The following is an 18,993-nucleotide window of genomic DNA, read 5'->3' on the forward strand; positions in this document are numbered from 1 at the left end:
GTATTCACATCAGGTAGTTGCAATATCAGTAAGATGTATGTCTGTGCATAAATCTGGTGCATCGGATTAATAAACCAGCAGTAACAGAGCACTCTGAGGCTCTGTAGAGATTTGCAGTTGCTTTGCACTGACTAATTGGCCTGGTGATCGTATGTCTGTTTATATAATAATAATAATGATCTTTATTTTTAGAGCACTTTCTAAAAAACAAGTTACAAAGTCCTTCACAGAAGGCAGCAAATTAAACACCAACAATAATAAATGCAAATGGAAAAATAAGGATTCATAAAATACATTAAAGGAATAATTAATTGAGAAGGTTTATGCCACTCTGGCTCTGTCCAAATGTAATAGTGACATCCTGGAGTCTCTGCAACCTCACACTGATGACAAGACTTCAGGAAGTCATAGCGCGTGGCTAACAAATAGTAATGCACATAACCCCTGTAAAACAGCGAATTGTCACTTTTACACTTACTGTATGGATTAAACAAATGGGATATAATGTGTTAAGTAGTGAGTTTTAGAGGTGCTGGTAGGCAAACTTTGTTACCTTTGGACAGAGCCAGGCTAGCTGTTTCTCCTATATGTCTATATGCTAAGCTAACCGGCTACGGGCTGTGGCTTCATATTTGGTGAACAAACATGAGAGTGGTATCAATCTCCACATCTAACTCTTGACGAAAACAAATAAGCATATTTCCCTAAATGTCGAACTATCTGTTTAAACTGAGCCAGAATAAAATGATGTAAAACAAATTCCACTAAAATAAAATAAGATATATTGTATAAAAATGTTTGAAGACAGACTAATTTGTCGCTGCTGTAATAAATCTCCTCCTCATACACTCTGCCCTCTCATCTTTCCTCCTCCTTCTTTTAGCTAACTGGCATTATACTTTTGGCTTGAATCAAGGATTTAAAAATACCGAAAGCACAAACGTTTTCTATCGAAATCTCTGCAGGATTACAAGGACTTGCCTATAATCGTACATGCATTCATGTGCAAATATGAAAATTCACAAACATGAAAATCTACATTTACACATATCCACAGACAAATACTCACCAGTCACACACAGTCACTTATGCACTATGTGTAAACAGCCTTGTGCATGTTGTTGAGCGTAATACTGCTTTGTTGAATGCAGCGTTGGCATCTCTCATGTCATATTGGTGCAAATAATTAAGATAAAAACAGTACAAGTGTGTGTTTATTTGATCAAAAACACATGTGCTAAATAAGTGTGCATCTTAGTGGGAATTCCTGATCCTCAGCTTCTGAGTTGCATCATGATACAATCAAAAATATTGAGCAACTCCATGAGATGCGGAGGAGGAGGAGGGAGGGGGGGGATCCATTGTGGCTTGGCACATTGTAGCAAGGTCAGGGAGCAAAGAAAAGTTTCTGAGAACCAAGAGCCACCCCTTAAGCCACTGCTCATGATTCCTATCAGAAGTCCGCAGGGAGAGGAGCTAGTGAATGGTGGCAGAGGAGGAGGAGAAGGAGGAGGAGAGAGAGAGAGAGAGAGAGAGAGAGAGAGAGAGAGAGGACAGTCATGCACTTACTAGCAGACACCCACACACAATTTCTCACATACGCTGCATACACATCGGAGGACCTGCTTTGTAGCCACTCTGTGTTTGGATCTGTTCGTGACGGCTCGTACTGCCAAGATGCCTTCCTGTGGCTGGCTGTTGGCTCTGTCTCTGGCAGCACTCACAGGTAAAAAAGTTCCTCTTTATCCTCACAGATCTGTGTGAGTGTCAAGTCTCCGCTCTCTGTGTGAAGACCTTCATTGATCTTCTGCTATGATCAATATTTCTATTTGTTCAAGATGATGACAGAAGCTGTGAAGTGGTGTAAAATGTAAAAAGAGATCATGTGTAAAAGTTTGCTATTATACATGTAATCGGTTTGATTGTGTCATGCTGTAAAAATACTCATAGCTTGCAAAGGAGGCATAAGAAATTGTCATCTGCTCCTTTCATGCCTATTGGTTTACTCATCAGGATTTCTTTGCATAAAATTAGTCTTAGATGGCGTTGACAGCTCTGTCTCATTCTCTTCCCTTTTTTCATGCTTAACAGATCATCTCTAAACATGAACATGATTGAACTATCTTGATTGTTTACATTACTCTTGTTGTGGTCAATGTCATTGATATCACCTTTGTTTTTCTTTTACACATCTGCCTTGTTTGGTCTCTGAGTTTGTCCAGTGTCCTTTAATTTGACTGAACCAGAAGTTTTTGTCCTATAAATCCTGAGCTTTGAGCTGCATTGATTCGACAGATTGCTCTGACTGACTCACTGTGTCTGAAAAGAATCAACACGATAAGTCACCAAAAAAATACAAAAATAAGAGCTGCACTTTATGCTGATCTGAAAATGTGCTTACATGGCTCAGCTCGGTCACAACTGAGTATCACTTTCCAAGGTCTCTTGTCATCATGCGCTTCTCATTTCAGGAAACACGATTGGTGCTGATGCATTCAAGCAAGCTGAGAGGAACTGTTCTCTGTCCCCACCGGTAAGATCAACTTGTGAATGGAAGCACTGTGATTTTGACAATTACTAAGATACAAGATAGATTTATTGATCATTTTACAACACAGCGTTATAACAAGATTTGGGTTGTAGTTCCCTCAATGCTACTCATAAAAAACAAACCTCATATACAGAAACTATATACAGTAGTAGAAAAGGTTTCACTCGTAGTCATCTGGACACTGTTTTCAGAATCAAGACGTTTCGGCTCCCATCCGGAAGTCATTCTCAATTGTGAAAAATGGTCTGAGAACTGAGAACCAGTTCTCAGACCATTTTTCATTTTTCTCAGACGAATGAGGGACTACACCGTCTTATATACAGTAGATTAATGAATAAATAATAAGTCAGAAATGAAGCTATATTACATGCTGGGGTGTTGAGGATGAATTAATTAAGGGTTATTTTGACTTAGTTACAAAATTAAGTCATGAAATTGACCTCAAAGAAGTCTATCATGAGACATGTTACATGAGTTTTACACAGTTACAGTTAATGATTATAGCAAATGCACTACAGTTAATGATTACAGTGGGAGATACAGAAGGGGATGAATCAGCAGTTCTTAGCAGGTTTTAATTAAATCTGAAGACGTTTCACACTCTCTATCTGTCTCTCTCCCTGTGTGTGTGTGTGTGTGTGTGTGTGTGTGTGTGTGTGTGACAGTACCTCCCCAGCACAGCAGTAAATACCACTCACCGGCTGCAGGAGTTACGAGAACGAATGCTTCCCCTGAATATCTCTGCCTACATTATCCCTGGCACTGACGCTCACCTGGTACATCTGCTGTCCATCATAATTAATTCATCTGGGTTTAAACCTTGTGTGTGTGTGTGTGTGTGTGTGTGTGTGTGTGTGAGAGAGAGAGAAAAGAGAGATGCTAACCTACTCTGTTTCTCTGTCAGAGTGAGTATATTGCACCACGTGATGCCAGGATGGCCTTCATGACCGGCTTCACAGGCTCCGCAGGTACAATCCTTTTCTGCCTCCTTCTCTTCTTCATCCTCCTCCTCCTCGCCATGACTCAACCCCCCACGTCTGAGTGCCGCCGTCACGCAGCTCCTCTACTTTCAACCCACATCCTCATCATACAGCCCGCTCCTCGTTCATTTGGTTTCATCTCTTTCACTCACTGCATCACTGCATCTTCTCAGTCATCGGCCTTCTCCTTCGTAACTTGACCGTTAAATCATGAAATCTATTTTCACGCAACACTGGTGGACAGAATTAATGATCATACATATTTCTGTACTCAGCTGTTGCACGGATGAAAGGATAAGAAGACAGATGACAATTTAGTAAAGTGCTGTTTAGACCAGGCCAAACCTATGCCAAACTCCATAAAGAAAAGTCACATTTTCAGGGATCTACTCAGCTGTTGCTACTTAAGTGTCTCATGTGAGGCTACAACAGTGGAATGATAATGTAAGCCCTGATTATATATCCACCACACATCGCCAGGTTTCTATCTCCTCAGTGTTTCTTCTTAACCTTCCTGTTTCTCCCCACACGCATACACTTTTCAAGATTAGCTGTCCCATCACGCATTGTTCTAAGTAAACTCTGACATTTATAGTCGTTTGAAATTCACTGTCACTGCTGCCCTGTCCATAACACAGCAGCTGTCCTGCCTCTCCCCAGGCACTGCCGTAGTTACTCAGACCAAGGCCGCTCTGTGGACAGACAGCCGCTACTGGGTTCAAGCTGAGAGACAGATGGACTGCAATTGGGAGCTGGAAAAAGATGGTAGGGGTGATCATATTGTGATTACTAGTTATGACAACGCAGGACACATGGATGCCGAGCAAATGTTTGTGGTTTTTATGATCAAGTCTAAAAATATCCTGACAAATGCTGCATCTGTGATAATATAATGATAATAATAGCGCGCCAACAAACTGAAGTGACTGCGTGTTTTGTCTTGCAAAACCACTTTTAACACTGAACATATGATGCTGGGGTTCGCACATTTGTAAAGCACAACATTCATTACATAGCAGCTTTAGTTGAAGGGCAACTGGCAGTTAATGGCTTCTATTGACAGCTATCGTCAGTCAAGGATTTGTACTGTGACAGAGAGCTCAGCCCACTGCAACTTGCACTACCATTTTAACACATGCATTAAGAAACATGCTGCAAATACAGAAAATACAAGCATATACAGAAACACTGCAAGTTCATTTTAGTTAACGTTCTCATTGCCTGATTCGGATATTATTGGAGGTATTGGCTACACCTTTAGCCTTTTACAAACGACTAGCATGTTAATCCGTTTTTGAACTTCTACTCGTTTATATATTTGTTTGTGTTTTCTGTATTTGTTGTTCAGTTGTTGAATGTGTTTCTTAATTTGCTTGAATGAGGGTGTTGAAATTCTATATTTTTCACTGGGTGACACATTTCTTCATTAAGATGAACTGTAGTTTATTTTGAGATTAAATTGCCCAGGTGCTGTAAATACTCACTAGAGTGTATTAATCCACTGCTGAAAATCCCCAACAAATAAACTATTTGTTTGCTAAAAACAACAGTGCCCAACTGTTTTAGAAAATAATTTAGCCCTTTAAAAAAATAAAAGTATATATTTGTGACCAGCTTTAAGTCCTCAGTAGGAACAAATGTGCTTGAGGCTGAGAGCCACACAGTCAAAGTTTTGAGAGATGGATTAACACATTGTTAGTTTTGGTCTTTTCATGGGATTTGTTGACATTAACAAATATATAGAATAACGGCAGCCTTGTTCTTTATGATGCAGTGCATTGAGCTCTCTGGGTTTGTGTAGATTTGTTATGTTGACAGCTCTGACATAACTTGTAACTGTAATTACAAAATATATCTCACACTACTTTATATAATGCACCTGTACTATATAATGTACCTTCATTGCTGTAACAATTACACAACTTTGTGCTTTTTGTTATTTTTATTATTTTAAATGTTTTAATCATTTAAAACAGTCTCATTCAATGGATCACTCAAAGGACCAGAAAGTGACCTTTAACTGCTTGTAAATGTAATCATTTATATCTTTGTGTGTAATTTATTGCCCTACAACAACAAAACAAGTTGCTTATTGCACCTTTAAACCTTGCTGATTAATTTAGTCAAAAGTATTTATGTTCTCTGAAACATAATAATTACATTGATAGAAACAACAATGTGTAATCAGTTTTTACTGTAGTTTAGTGAAACTGGCATATTGTTTAATCTTCCAATCCACATTTTATTACAAAGCAATTTGTGCTAATTCGATTTAATACACTTCTAATTTGCAAAAAACAAATATTCTGAATATTGCTATGATGCGTCACAATATTAAGCACAGGTAGGCCGACTGGATTTATTCTGTCACATCCTCTAAAGTCAATAATAACTTGACTACAGTCTGTCATGTGTGATGTTCCCCAGTGTCCATCAGCAGTGTAGCAGAGTGGCTCATCTCTGAGGTTCCACCAGGAGGTGAAATCGGCTTTGATCCCTTCCTCTTCTCCCTTAGTAAGTCTTGATTCTCCATCCCTCCTGTCAGTCCAGGTTAACATCAATAAAGTGCTCGCACAAGTAGATGGAAAATTATTGATGGAGCCTCCAGACGCAGACTGTTTACTTGCGATTCATTCGGTTCAGTGTGTCTAATGATCTGCAATTTCCTCCATTAGAAACGCAGGGGGACTACAGCATCAATCTGGAGTCAAGCAATCGCAGCCTCAAGTCCATCCCTGCTAACCTGGTCGACCAAGTGTGGAAGGAAAGACCGCTCGTCCCACCTGACAACCTCACCCGCCTGCCTGACAGAGTCATACGTGAGTTTCCTCATATGTGTGTTTGTGTCTGTACTGCACACACACATACTGCAGTCTGCTGGTCTACCTGTGTGGTGCCCCCCTATCTATGTGCTGATAAATACCTGCAAACGGACAGCAACAAGCAACTCCACAAACACAGCCATAAACAGCCATGTTTTTATGACTGGCCGATAGATCAAATACTAACTTTGAGAGAATGGAAAAGCCTCCGGATAAGGAAGTTGTCTGGACGCCCATGGGCCTTATTAGTCTTTATGGTCGGAGAATAGACAAATGGAACAAATGGAGAGCATCATAAACCTAATGGTCTGTGTGTGTGTGTGTGTGTGTGTGTGTATACATTTGACTACAATCTGGCAAAAAGAATACAGGGTTTTTAGTCTTTTATAAATGCTGTCTCATAGTTTAGATATGAAAGCTTGTTCTTATATTTGGCAGTCTTGGTAGAGTCGATGAAGTGATGAGCAGTTTCCAAATGACAGGAATGCCAAAGAAAAGGACCAAGTTACTGGAAAAGCACTGATGTATTTCTGAACTTAATAGGAAGCATCGCATTTACAGAAAGCACTAAATATTTTTATATGAATAATAGGTCAAATGACTACGTGTAAGGTGAAAGATGTTGCTCTTAGTGATGAGAGAATTATCACCAGACTCTGCCTCTCAGCTTTAAGGTGGTGCCTTTCAGCTCACTGTTTTGAATTTACAGCCTGCAACTTTACTGTTTTGCTTCACTCTCATCGCTCTCATCAACTTAATTTCCAGCTGTAGGAGGCAGCTGTTTTCAGCAAAAATGCTTTAAAAACCCACTGTACACTAACCACTCAGCACCAAATGGCAGACTGACACCATTAGCAACTATAGGTGGTGAACATAGTGGAACATTTAGTAGCTTAATAGCCAAATATTTCCCTCAAAAGTTGGTGGAGACCAAAACAGAACTAAGGAGAGACAATATTGGACTTACATTCATCAGGTGGACACAAACACGACGCTAATTGAATGATAATGTTGCTCTGCGTCTGCTGGATGTGTAAATAGGCAACTGCTTATTAACAAGTTCACCATATCATCAATATAAGGTGATAATGTGTGTTTCAGCTTGTTGCGCTGCCCCCTAGCAGCCAAAAAAGAGAATTATGGTGAAGATATAATATGACGTGTTTATTCTCATGTGGATGCAAATAAAATTAACAATGTAAGTAAGTAAAATGTGTTGTTTACAGAACGGTCCTGGCAGATGAAAGTGGAGCACATACGGAATCAGATAAGGGACAATCCATACGAACCAACAGCTCTTCTGCTATCAGCACTGGATGAAACAGCCTGTAAGTAACTCAAACTTTGTCCATGAAGCTGTTCAAAAGTTTTTCAATAAATCATTGCTGATGAATTTAATGAAAAATGCAATTGATATGAGCATCATAAAAATGCATTACAGATACTTTAAATGTATGTATTTATTGCATTTCATTGTAGCTCGTCACCACCACAGAAACAGAAATTGATTTTAAGTTTTAAAATTAACTTAAATGCACAGAACTACATTCTACTATTAAAATCATTGCAAAAAGAAAAACATATCAGATGATTTTAAACAACATATGCTCAGTATTGGCTTTAGAGAAGTTGCAAACACAAAGAGTGCAAAAACCATATAATAATATCACCAAAAAAAAGCTTAAATCATCACCAGTAATGAAAAGAAGAACCTGAACCATTTAACACGAAAACAACCAGACTTATAATGGTTTGAAAATAAAATGACGAGATGGATAATATTAAAACAGTTTTCTGGAAAAAAAACAGTACACTGCACAATATGTTAAAAAATTGATGAAAAGTAACCCCAAATGGTTTATTTTCTTTTTCATTCTAATTTGTGGGCCACCTAGTGGCTGCAGGGCGCTAAATAGCCACTTAGTTTGCTTACGCTAGCTCTGGAAATACAGTTTGCAACACAATAAAAGGAGACAAACAAAGCACAAATGCAACCAAGGCTTTTAGGATAAAACTGTTGCAGTCTGATGTGAAGGATTATGACAGGAATACAGTAATCAGATCTTTGCATGACAAAAATATAGGAAACAGACATAAAAAGATGTTCAAAAAGGCCAAAAGACAGATACAAAGATTAAATTTTTAAATGAAGGTTGATCGTTATTTGGAATTATCTGTCCATTGAAATTTATAATCTTTTATTATCAACAGCAACCATATTGTTTAACTTATTTGATTGCCTGTATGTACTCGGGATGTTCAGTTCAGCACTTTGCAAATAAACAGTGAATTATTCAAAAGCATCTTTCTTATAACCCACACAAGAGCACTGCTGAGCCTCAGACCTTTCCTGACTTCTGATTTCAGAATTAGCGAGTCTGTCTTCAATGACAGGGACACAGAAAAAGTCACGTACGTCAGACACAAACATTAGATATAAACAGCATATCTTGGCTCAGGTTGGACCCTGCAGATGATGTTTATGAATGTGCGAGCTGCTGCTGCTGACAATCGGGGGTGGTGTATATTTTTGATTTCTAGGGCTGTTCAATCTGCGTGGCAACGACATCCCATACAATCCCTTCTTCTACTCCTACACACTGCTCACAATGGATGAGATCTGGTAAATCCATTTGTCAGGGATTACATGTGTGAACATGTGGGATTCCTTTCAAATTTTCTTTTTTATGTCTCTGTTCATGTGACTCCCATCACATCTACTAGAATATAAGGACATATAGCATTTTCTTTTTATGAACCACTTCTTGTACTTTCCCTTCTACCACATATCCATATCTGCAGGCTCTTTCTCCACACAGACAGAGTGACAGAGGAATTGAAGGTGTACCTGAACACCTCCTGTGTCGGGTCCCTCTGCGTGCAGTTAAAAAGCTACGACACTGTCCTAGATAATCTAAAGAAGTATGTGGCCCAGCCTGGGGTTAAAGTGTGGATCGGCACAGAATACACAAACTATGCACTTTATGAGATCATTACACCAGAGGTATGCAGGTATTTTATTTAATTATAGATACTGTTCTGCATGATTTCGTTCTTTGTTAGTGTTATATAATGATTTTTATAATGATTGTTTATCATACAGTATAATGTATTTTATCATGAAGGCAGCTGTCGTGAGTCACCTCTTGTTGGATACTACTGGGATAAATATTTTTGATGCGTATTGTGGACAAAAACCAAGTTGTTAAAACTGCACTAATCAATATTTTTTATAAAAACAATGGCTCAAATGACTATGTGCAATGTGAAAGGGGTCGCTCATGGTGAAGAAGCAGGTGGTAAATGAGAGGACTAGGCCTCTCCAGGAATAAGTAGCATGAAAGGATATATTGTATTAATTATTTTGATTGTTTTTGCATCATTTAGGACAAACTAATGACAAGCTCCTACTCTCCTGTGTTGACGACTAAAGCAGTGAAAGATGAGACCGAGCAGCGAATCTTGAGGGATGCTCACGTATGTCGGCTGCACACAGACATACTCACGTTATACACAAGCACACCACCATGTACATGCACACATGAGCACAAATGGTTATGACCATAAACACTTGTTATTTATGAAGCTGATTTTGCAAGACCAGATATGAGCCTCTGATACATTTACATGAGACCATTATCATTCCGGGACTTCATTAATCTAGTCTTCACAGTCTGACTGACTGATGGGACATTTATGAATCGTTTTCATTTAGAACTTCAGAACACTTCAGTGAACGCACACCCTGATACATTTATTACTGTTTCTAAAGAAAGAAAGTCTGAACAGCCTTGCAACAGGTCGTGTGACTTGCCAGTCCTGTATGTTTTGTTTTGTGTTGTTGTGATGGATGCTGAGACTCTCCTGGTCAGTGTGTCATTGTGGCTCTGTGTAGGTGAGGGATGCAGTTGCAGTCATCCAGCTGCTGATGTGGCTGGAGAAGGCAGTGCCAGAGGGGAAGGAGACTGAGCTGACTGCTGCAGAATACGTCAATAAGTGCCGCAGGTGAGTGCACACGTAAATGTCATTGCTACTTCATTAAAATTACTAGTCAGAATATGAGTGCTCTAGAGCCTAGGAAATATATTATAAAGTAACATAAAAGCAGAGCCATAAAGACACTGAAGTTCAAACTCAGAAATGTTCATTAATTTTAAAAGAAAAAAGTTAGAAAAGTTATAATTACACTCACTTCATAGTTGGCTTTCACAGCTAATATAAACATCATTACAGCAAACAGAAAGACAGCAGAGGCCCAAGCTTTGACACTATCTCTGCAAGCGGACCCAATGCTGCACTTGCCCATTACAGGTAAGATTTATTCACATTCTTCCGTTTCTTCTTTTTCATTTAGATCATACATGTATATAACTATCTCTTCTTAGTCTTTAGCTTGCAACACTCTTAAAGGACCATAGCTGTGGTTTTGCATGTGGTTCCTTATGTTACAGCTGAACCTTTTTCAAAGCATACCATCATGTTTTAAACTGATCTTTCTACCTCTTTTTGGTGGTGTGTTCAAGGATGCTCAGACATCCAAGATTTCAGAGCCGACTGCTGACAATCATTGCATTCATGCTCGGCCAGGTTTTCATCCAGACTGTGGAGCCACTGGCAGTCCAATTTGTATGTGGGTGTAGTTTGCTGATTTCTGTCTTTTTGTTATGAAGTTGCATAAGTATTAGCCTTATTTTTTAACAAAACTTCAGTAGGAGTGAACAGGCTGAGTCCCACAGACAGGGAAGGGGAGCCAAAAAGCACTGAGGGGGAGCATTCTATATAAAAGGCAAATAAATGCCTCCAAAAATTACTTGAATAAACGGAAAACAAAAGCTACCTGGGAGATAAGAAATCAATCTACAAATTTAAGGCATTCAGAAAATGGTCAGCAGTAATGTAAATTATTTGTAGCTACAGGGCTAAAACTTAGTTATGGTCCTTTAAGTACGCTACAGCTGCCATGAGAGAATCAGAAATACTTTATTGATCCCCAAGGGGAAACTCTTTGAGAGCTGCAGTGCTGCTATTATTTCCTGTTTTTTTGTGTTGCAGCCCTACAGAAGAAACGAGCCGGAGGTTGACAGTTGATGAGATGTACCTGGTGGACTCTGGTGGCCAGTATCTGTGAGTAAAAACACACTCTGCTCACAGATTCTCCAGTTTCACCTCTCATCACTTGCATTTGAAATGAGTCATCATGTCTCTCACTACTATCAGAGACGGGACCACTGACATCACTCGGACAGTTCACTGGGGAACTCCCACAGCAATGCAGAAGGTAACACTTTAGATAATATGAGTTTCCCCTCGGGGATCAATAAAGTATTTCTGATTAATATATTGACAGTGTGAATGTTTGAAGGGATATTTACATTTTCTCTGTCAAAACACAAGAGATGGCTAATCATCAACACTGCAGTGGATCAGTGGAGTTTTTCTGTGTCTCTCCTCTGCTATATAGCAGATTTGTTCCAGATACTCTCGTTTTTTATTTGACGTTTGGCTGTAAAAATCTTTGCCGTAATGTTCTCTCACAAAACATTTAATGCCACATAATCCCAAATATTCCTTTAAAATGCCATTTCCCCGTCATTAACCACATGTCTCGCTTCACAGGAGGCCTTCACTCGAGTGCTCATGGGAAACATTGAGATATCTCGAACCATCTTTCCCTCAGGGACAAGAGGTGGGAAAAAACAACATTCAAGCATGTTTAACGATTCTACCCTGAAACCTTTCCTAGTTTCACCACTAGAGAGCCTTGTTTCTCCACCTGCCATTTTGTGAGCATTTTTGAGTGAATGAATTATGTGTCTGCAGCAGGATGTTTGATTGGAGCTCTCACCTGTTTATCAACAGGTGTAAACATGGAGATGCTGGGTCGCCGGGCATTGTGGGAGGTCGGCCTGAACTATGGCCACGGCACAGGTCATGGTGTTGGAAACTACTTTGGAGTTCATGAGTGTATGCTCTCTTTTTATTTTCCATACATTTTTCAAAGTTTACAACCCCAGTATGAAATGAATCATTGTATTCAGTATAGTCTTTACCTTTTACCACTAAAGCACATTTTAAATTATAAATCCATCTTACTAAAACAGGCAGATTTCAATGATTTATGATGCCTAAAAGCATCCTGATTATGATGCAAGAGGCTGTTTTACATCAAACTGAACTTCATTACACTGTAGTGCTAATCCAGGAAGTGAGAGTGATCAAATTAATAACCTGGCAAGCATTTTGAGCACACATTTCATTTTGCAATGCAACCATTTCTAATGTGACCAAATACGCTTGAACAAAAGCAGCTGAAAACTCTGCACAGTTTACGAGAATGAGTCTCTGGGAGATGGATAGGATCGGTGAAGTTACTTCAAACTTGAACAAACAATATTAGTTACACTCTGTTACACTCTGATTAACCATGTATGTAGAGCTGCAACTAATGATTATTGTCATTACAAATTAATCTGCGGATTATTTGATTACTTGATTTGTCTGACAAACAATCCAAATTACAAAGAGATCCAGTTTGCAATGATATAAAATGCTGGAGCTGTGACCAGAGAAAAATTACTTCGGTGATCAATTGATAATCAAAATAGATGCTGATTAATCAACTAATTATTATTAATAATTTATTTGACTGAAAAAGGCAACGACTCGATGCATAATCAAGATGAAATACATTATCAGTGCCTGAAAAAAATCACAAAAAGCAGTCATAGTAATCACACAAAATATATTCAAAACATATCATAACATAATAATGTTTAAATTATTTGTTGTAAAAAAATACTATACAACATTTAAATAGACAAAAATTATATAATAGATCATTAAATAGACCCCACTGATTCGAAAGGAGGAAACACAGGATGGGAGGTGCACATAACTATTTTCTGTTTTGAATTGCCAATTCATGTCATGCTAGTTTTCAGGAAACTATGAATTGATATTGTGGTACAGTAAAACACCCCAGTTTGTAACTTGAATGAAACAGCTAACAATGGAAGTGTAAAAATGAATGTACACAAATGAAAGGTTTGTTTTCACTTGGTTTTCTTTGGTGTAATCTGTATTTTAATCGTGTAATATTTTTCCAGGGCCAGTTGGCTTTCAGGGCAACAACATTCCCTTCAGATCAGGCATGTTCACGTCTATAGGTGAGATTTTCTTTTTCTTTTTCAAGATAAATCCACATCCACTGCAGATAACACAACATTACGATCATTTTAAAGGAATAAACTGATAACTATTTTCTTTAAGAACCCGGATATTACAAGGAGAATGACTTTGGGATCCGGATTGAAGACGTAGCTGTGATTGTACCTATACATACAAAGGTAGATACAGAGCGGCTGACAGTGATTTCCTGCTTTTAATGCATAATATAAGCAATGTAACTGTAACTTTATTTGTAAATGTGCTTTTCTTTCCTTCAGTATGGTCATAACTACCTGACCTTTGACACTGTGTCGCTGGTTCCATATGACAGAAAGCTGATTGACACTTCTCTCCTCAGCTCAGAACAGGTAAGAAATTGTATTTGACTGCATAATCGCCTTCTTGTTGAGAGTACTGTATATTGACAAGTTACTGGAAAATGTTTTGTTTTTTTAAACGAGGTGCTAAAAAGTGCTTACCCAACACATTAAATAAATACCCAGTAAAAAGCTATAATGTAAGTTTACTTCCCCAAAGATATAATCAGTTTCCTGTTTTAATTTGTAAATACCTGTCAGTCTAAGCGAGTGTGACATCAACCGAGTCGTTCATTTTCCTGCTTTACAAGTGTTGGTTTCCTCTTAAAATCCCCCTTCACACAGTTCGCAGCTTCTCTGCACCTCAGAGATCAAAACATTATTTGAGCAAACAAAACCATGTGTGAAATGCACTGCTGTGTTTTGTTTCTTTTCATCAAAAGAGGGAACCTTACATTTCTTTTTTGCAGCATCACTGTACAAAAAAGAACATTGTGTTTACAAAATGTAAAATTTTCAATGACAGAAAACTGTAGTTTTTGGTTTGCACAATTTTGGTTCATCATTTTTCTTCAACTTCAGTTTATTCACCCAAAGAGTCTGTGCACACAACAGGTTTGAGGGTAAGAAATTAAAAAAGTTAATACACCAATAACAGAATTAAGATCAGAGGTGGAAAGTAACTAAGTACATATATACTCATATACATATACAAGTACTGTACAATTTTGAGGTACTTGTACTTTACTTGAGTATTTCCATTTTATGCTGCTTTATACTTCTACTCCACTACATTTTAGAGGGAAATATTTTCAACACATTTACTTGATAGTTGCTGGTTACGTTTCAGATTAAGATTTTACATTTAAATAATATGACATAAAATATGATGCATTGTTAAAGACTTTTTAGCTCTTGACCTCTTACAAAAAAGCAGTGTGTGGTTGGAGCCCCTTGTCACATTTCAGATGTCTTTGAGTTGTCAGCAGTTCCACCAAAGAGACATTTCCCCTCTAAACTTCTCAGATGGTTTCATTTAAATAACTGTTTTGTCGTCTATCCTACCCTATTAATCATCTCATGACCCCTCAGAGTTATCGTGTGACCCTTTGGAGGGGCCCGACTCCCAGTTTGGGAACCATTGGTTTAAACTACTGATACATAACTGTATAAAATGGAGTTAAAAGGAAGATACAGTATTATTATATATTTCTATTTATTTCTGTGCGTTATCCACTGTTTAGTCCTAATTTGGAATGAAGTTCATCCAATTTTCTGGAATATTAAACAAAGATACTTTTTTTTCATGCCATCAGTGTACATCTTTAGGCTCTTTTATGACTTTCATTGAGAGAGGTCTTTTCTCACTCCAGCTTCAGTGGCTGAATAAATACTATGAGACGATCCGGAGGCTGGTGGGTCCTGAGCTGGACAAACAGGGACTACATGAGGAGAAGGACTGGATGCTCAAAAACACAGTGCCCTTAATGGAGTCTGGATCTTCTGCGTCTGTCTGTTCTTCCTCACTGACCCTCATCGCTCTGGCCGTCGCACTCCTCCACAACATCATCTGAGCATCTTCATCTCTCTTGCACTCACTCCATTCACAGCAGACTTGCACACTAATCTTAATGTTACCCCTATGCAGTCTCTATTGAGCAGCTATACCAGGTTGAGAGATGCACTGCAATTTAGCATTTTTTTTTAATTGAAGTATTTGTTTAATGATTTAATGGCTGATATTGTGGTGTTTTAAAAATGATCTTTTGTGTGATTTTTGATGTTTTAGCTTTTTGGTTTTTTAATCTGGACATTTGTATGACCAGCTGATATAATTTCTATTTTATTAAAGTAACTCTCTTTAAAACAAAGGTGTGGACTTGAGTCATGAATCTGATGACTTTTCGATTTGACAAAATCATAAAAGACTTGCAACTTGACTTTGACTTGACACCAAGGACTTGTGTCTTCACTTTTGACTTGAAGTGACTTGATATAGATAGATAGATAGATATATAGATAGATAGATAGATAGATAGATAGATAGATAGATAGATAGATAGATAGATAGATAGATAGATAGATAGATAGACGTCAGTAGTAAAAATAAGTACAAAATAAGGTAAAAGACAAATAGTAAATAGTAGCTTAAAAATGTATTAAAAAATAATAAAATAAAATATCCTCACCCAATGTCAACTGACATTGAATTGATCCTGAATGAATGAGCTACAGTTAGGCTACTAGTTGTTTTGCAGATAAAGATTTCACAATTAAAACATGATCGGTTTATGAAATATAATGCATTCTCATAGATGAACTTATGTTACTTATGAACTTACTAAAGTTATGTGTACAGCGAATCAACTCTTAATTTTCCTGACAAAGCTGCTGAATCAATCTGGCCAAGTAAACAAGTAAAGTGGAACCATTTGAACTTATTATAAAGAAACTCCATAAATAACCTTGGTACTGTACTAGGTGGTACTGTCGTCAAACTGACCTTTAAAAGTTGAATAGTACCAATAATGTATGAAAGATGTGGAATATTTTAAGGTTTTTTGAATAGCTGATACTAAACTGCAATGCTGGCTTTAAAAGTCGAATAGTACCAATAATGTATGAAAGATGTGGAACATCATAAGGTTTGAATGAGATTATGGAATAAGGTCTTCACCATCTTGGGCTTTTATTTTGAAAATCTGAAATGACACTGTCTGTGTGTTTCTGTGTGTGAGACAGAGGTAGATTTGAATTGTGAATTTGGATTTGGAAGGTAAAAATAGTTTTCTCAATGGAGTCTGGTGGGCTGTAGCTACCATTTGTTTTGGTCTGAGATGCTGGTTCTTTAGTGCGACATTTAGTGGCAGTGAATGTCGCTTACAGCAGTGGTTCCCAACCTTTTTACCCCCGCAGCCCTATCAGATGGGCCTAAGGAAAACTGAGGCATGTCTTGTACAGACAACCATAGTTGGTAAGTTATTGTGACAATAACTTTAAAGGTCACCATCACACAAATTTGTAATCTTACTTGTGTGTTGATTTTTCTCCTAAACAAAAATATGTGTCTATATTTTCAAATTAGCTGAGCTGCACAATTTTTCCACGTACCCCTTGGGGGAATCACTGGCTTACAGGACCAAAGGTAGAAAATAGCTGAATCATGGCATAAATGCCATTAAAGAGCTGAAGATTTTTATATTTGAATGGTTTCTGTAGCTAAATGGATGCAGTGCAGAGTAGCAGAAATGGAGTTTATTGAAAAGAGAGAGTGAGAGAGAGACAGAAACAGATGAGAGAGACAGTCAGACCTGGAGGGACAGAAAGAGGTAGGTGTGTGTCAAACTGCACTAATTAGCTCATGTCAATTAGCTGTGACTCCCCTGATCCAAGGTTGCTGTGGTGATGCTAACTGCTATGTGTGACTTCTGGCTTATTTCATAGACATTTTAGCTGAGGCGCACGTCTCATATTCCTGCTTCTAGCTCAAAGGCCGTGACTCCTATCACCAAAGTTAAAATACCGTAAGAGAGACGAGAACCTGCTGCAGAGGGTTTTTGATGTATAAATTATGCATGTGGAGTGAAAACTGTGGGAATGACAGCACGTTGAAGAGAAGAGTTTTACTTTTTTTTTTACAGATCCTCCGCACTCTGACAGTTGGGTCCTCACTCTGGCTCTGAACATCCAATACACACTCATGGTAAACTCAGAAAAGGACTGAACATTTCATGAATTTTGAACTGTGATTGTGTAAAAAGTATGAAAGATATGAAAAAGTTGAATTAATTTGAGAAAGTCCAAATGATTGTGAACATTTTAAAGTTTGAATGGAGTTTCTACCTGTATATATGTATCAGTGGGAAGAGCTTGAAGATGAGGCTTTTCTCATTGACTGCCATTGTAACTTTACTTCAAACAAAGTAGAATATTTTAAAAAGTTTTAATGGGATTTGAAAAGCTGAAAGTATGAATGAGTAGAGTTAAAAAAGTGGAAATTCTGAACATCCCATCCATTCATTTGAATGGGGAAGATTTCCTGGACAACCTTGAATATTTTGGAAAGTATGAAAGGGGTATGAATGAGAAAAGTAATAGCACACCATTCCGAAATGAAGATGAATAGTTTAATGTTTGAATGAAGTTGATAAATGTGGAAGTTGTTAAGCTGCAAAAAACGCGGCAGAAGAATAATGATAAAGATTTTTTTTGTAGAAGAACATGCTTTCAGCATTCACACCCAATAAACCTTACTGACATCTTTATGACAAGTTCAAATGGTTCCACTTTCAGGTCAAGGGAATTATTCATGACACAATTATAATGGTCTCATGACAGTCCTCAAAGCTAAGCACATATCACAGTATAATGTAATGTTAACACATAAAGCTAAATATTTTCTTTAAGTTTGATAAGTAGGCCTGCTATGGCATGTTTATGACAGGTTATGTTTTCTTGGTTAATGTCAAGTTGTCATATAAAGGACATCTCAAACAATGTCAGCTTTGTGTTATAATTGACCAAAGGACACTTAATGACAACAGTCATAAACCTTCATAAAGACTCCTTCATGTTCATGACAGGTGTCATGTCAGTCTTATGAACCAACCTTCAAATAAAGTGTTACCCCATGTTTTACATGCTGCACTTCACGGCCATCAGATGATATTGATTCGTACTGTTGATACAGATGTTGTTGTGCTAGCTGTTTCTATGGTGCAAAGTCTTAAAGAAGGTGCTGATCTTTGACTTGCATTCGGAACAGGCAAACGTTTCAGATACTTTGCAGCACATGAGATTTCAAAGGGCCTTGGATCTGAAAAGGCATGTGCAGTCCCAATGCTCAATGCTCTAACTGGGTGTGACACAGTGTCCAGCTTTGTTGGTCATGGCAAAACAGCATGGGCAACCTGGAAGGTGCTGCCACAGCTCACAGAGGCCTTGTTGACATTGACCATGGCACCAAACAAGATACCTCAAAATGCAATAGTGTTGAGAGGTTTGTGATCTTGCTCTGTGACAGAACCAATACATGCACCAATGTCAACTTTGCCCGAAAGAAACTTTTTGCAAGAAAACACAATGTAAGGCAGATTCCACCAACCAGTGCGTCTCTGCAACAACATACCAGGCAGGCTATGTATGAGACAGGCACT

The 18,993-nt window shown here is 38.1% G+C and overlaps 1 protein-coding gene across 1 annotated transcript; it reads left to right on the forward strand.

The window, feature by feature from the left end:
- Positions 1-1,480: 1,480 nt before the first annotated feature.
- xpnpep2 (X-prolyl aminopeptidase (aminopeptidase P) 2, membrane-bound) lies at positions 1,481-15,708 on the forward strand. The gene is made up of 21 exons (XM_044205061.1): positions 1,481-1,726; positions 2,472-2,533; positions 3,217-3,327; positions 3,456-3,519; positions 4,192-4,296; positions 5,959-6,045; positions 6,207-6,350; positions 7,580-7,681; positions 8,895-8,976; positions 9,156-9,357; positions 9,741-9,830; positions 10,249-10,358; positions 10,587-10,664; positions 11,406-11,477; positions 11,571-11,631; positions 11,970-12,039; positions 12,213-12,317; positions 13,460-13,519; positions 13,623-13,699; positions 13,799-13,888; positions 15,211-15,708. The coding sequence occupies exons 1-21, from the start codon at positions 1,678-1,680 to the stop codon at positions 15,409-15,411; spliced, it is 2,022 nt and encodes a 673-aa protein (XP_044060996.1). The 5' UTR covers positions 1,481-1,677; the 3' UTR covers positions 15,412-15,708.
- Positions 15,709-18,993: the final 3,285 nt, after the last annotated feature.

This window comes from Siniperca chuatsi, linkage group LG8, assembly GCF_020085105.1.
Source record: "Siniperca chuatsi isolate FFG_IHB_CAS linkage group LG8, ASM2008510v1, whole genome shotgun sequence".
Lineage (NCBI taxonomy): Eukaryota > Metazoa > Chordata > Actinopteri > Centrarchiformes > Sinipercidae > Siniperca > Siniperca chuatsi.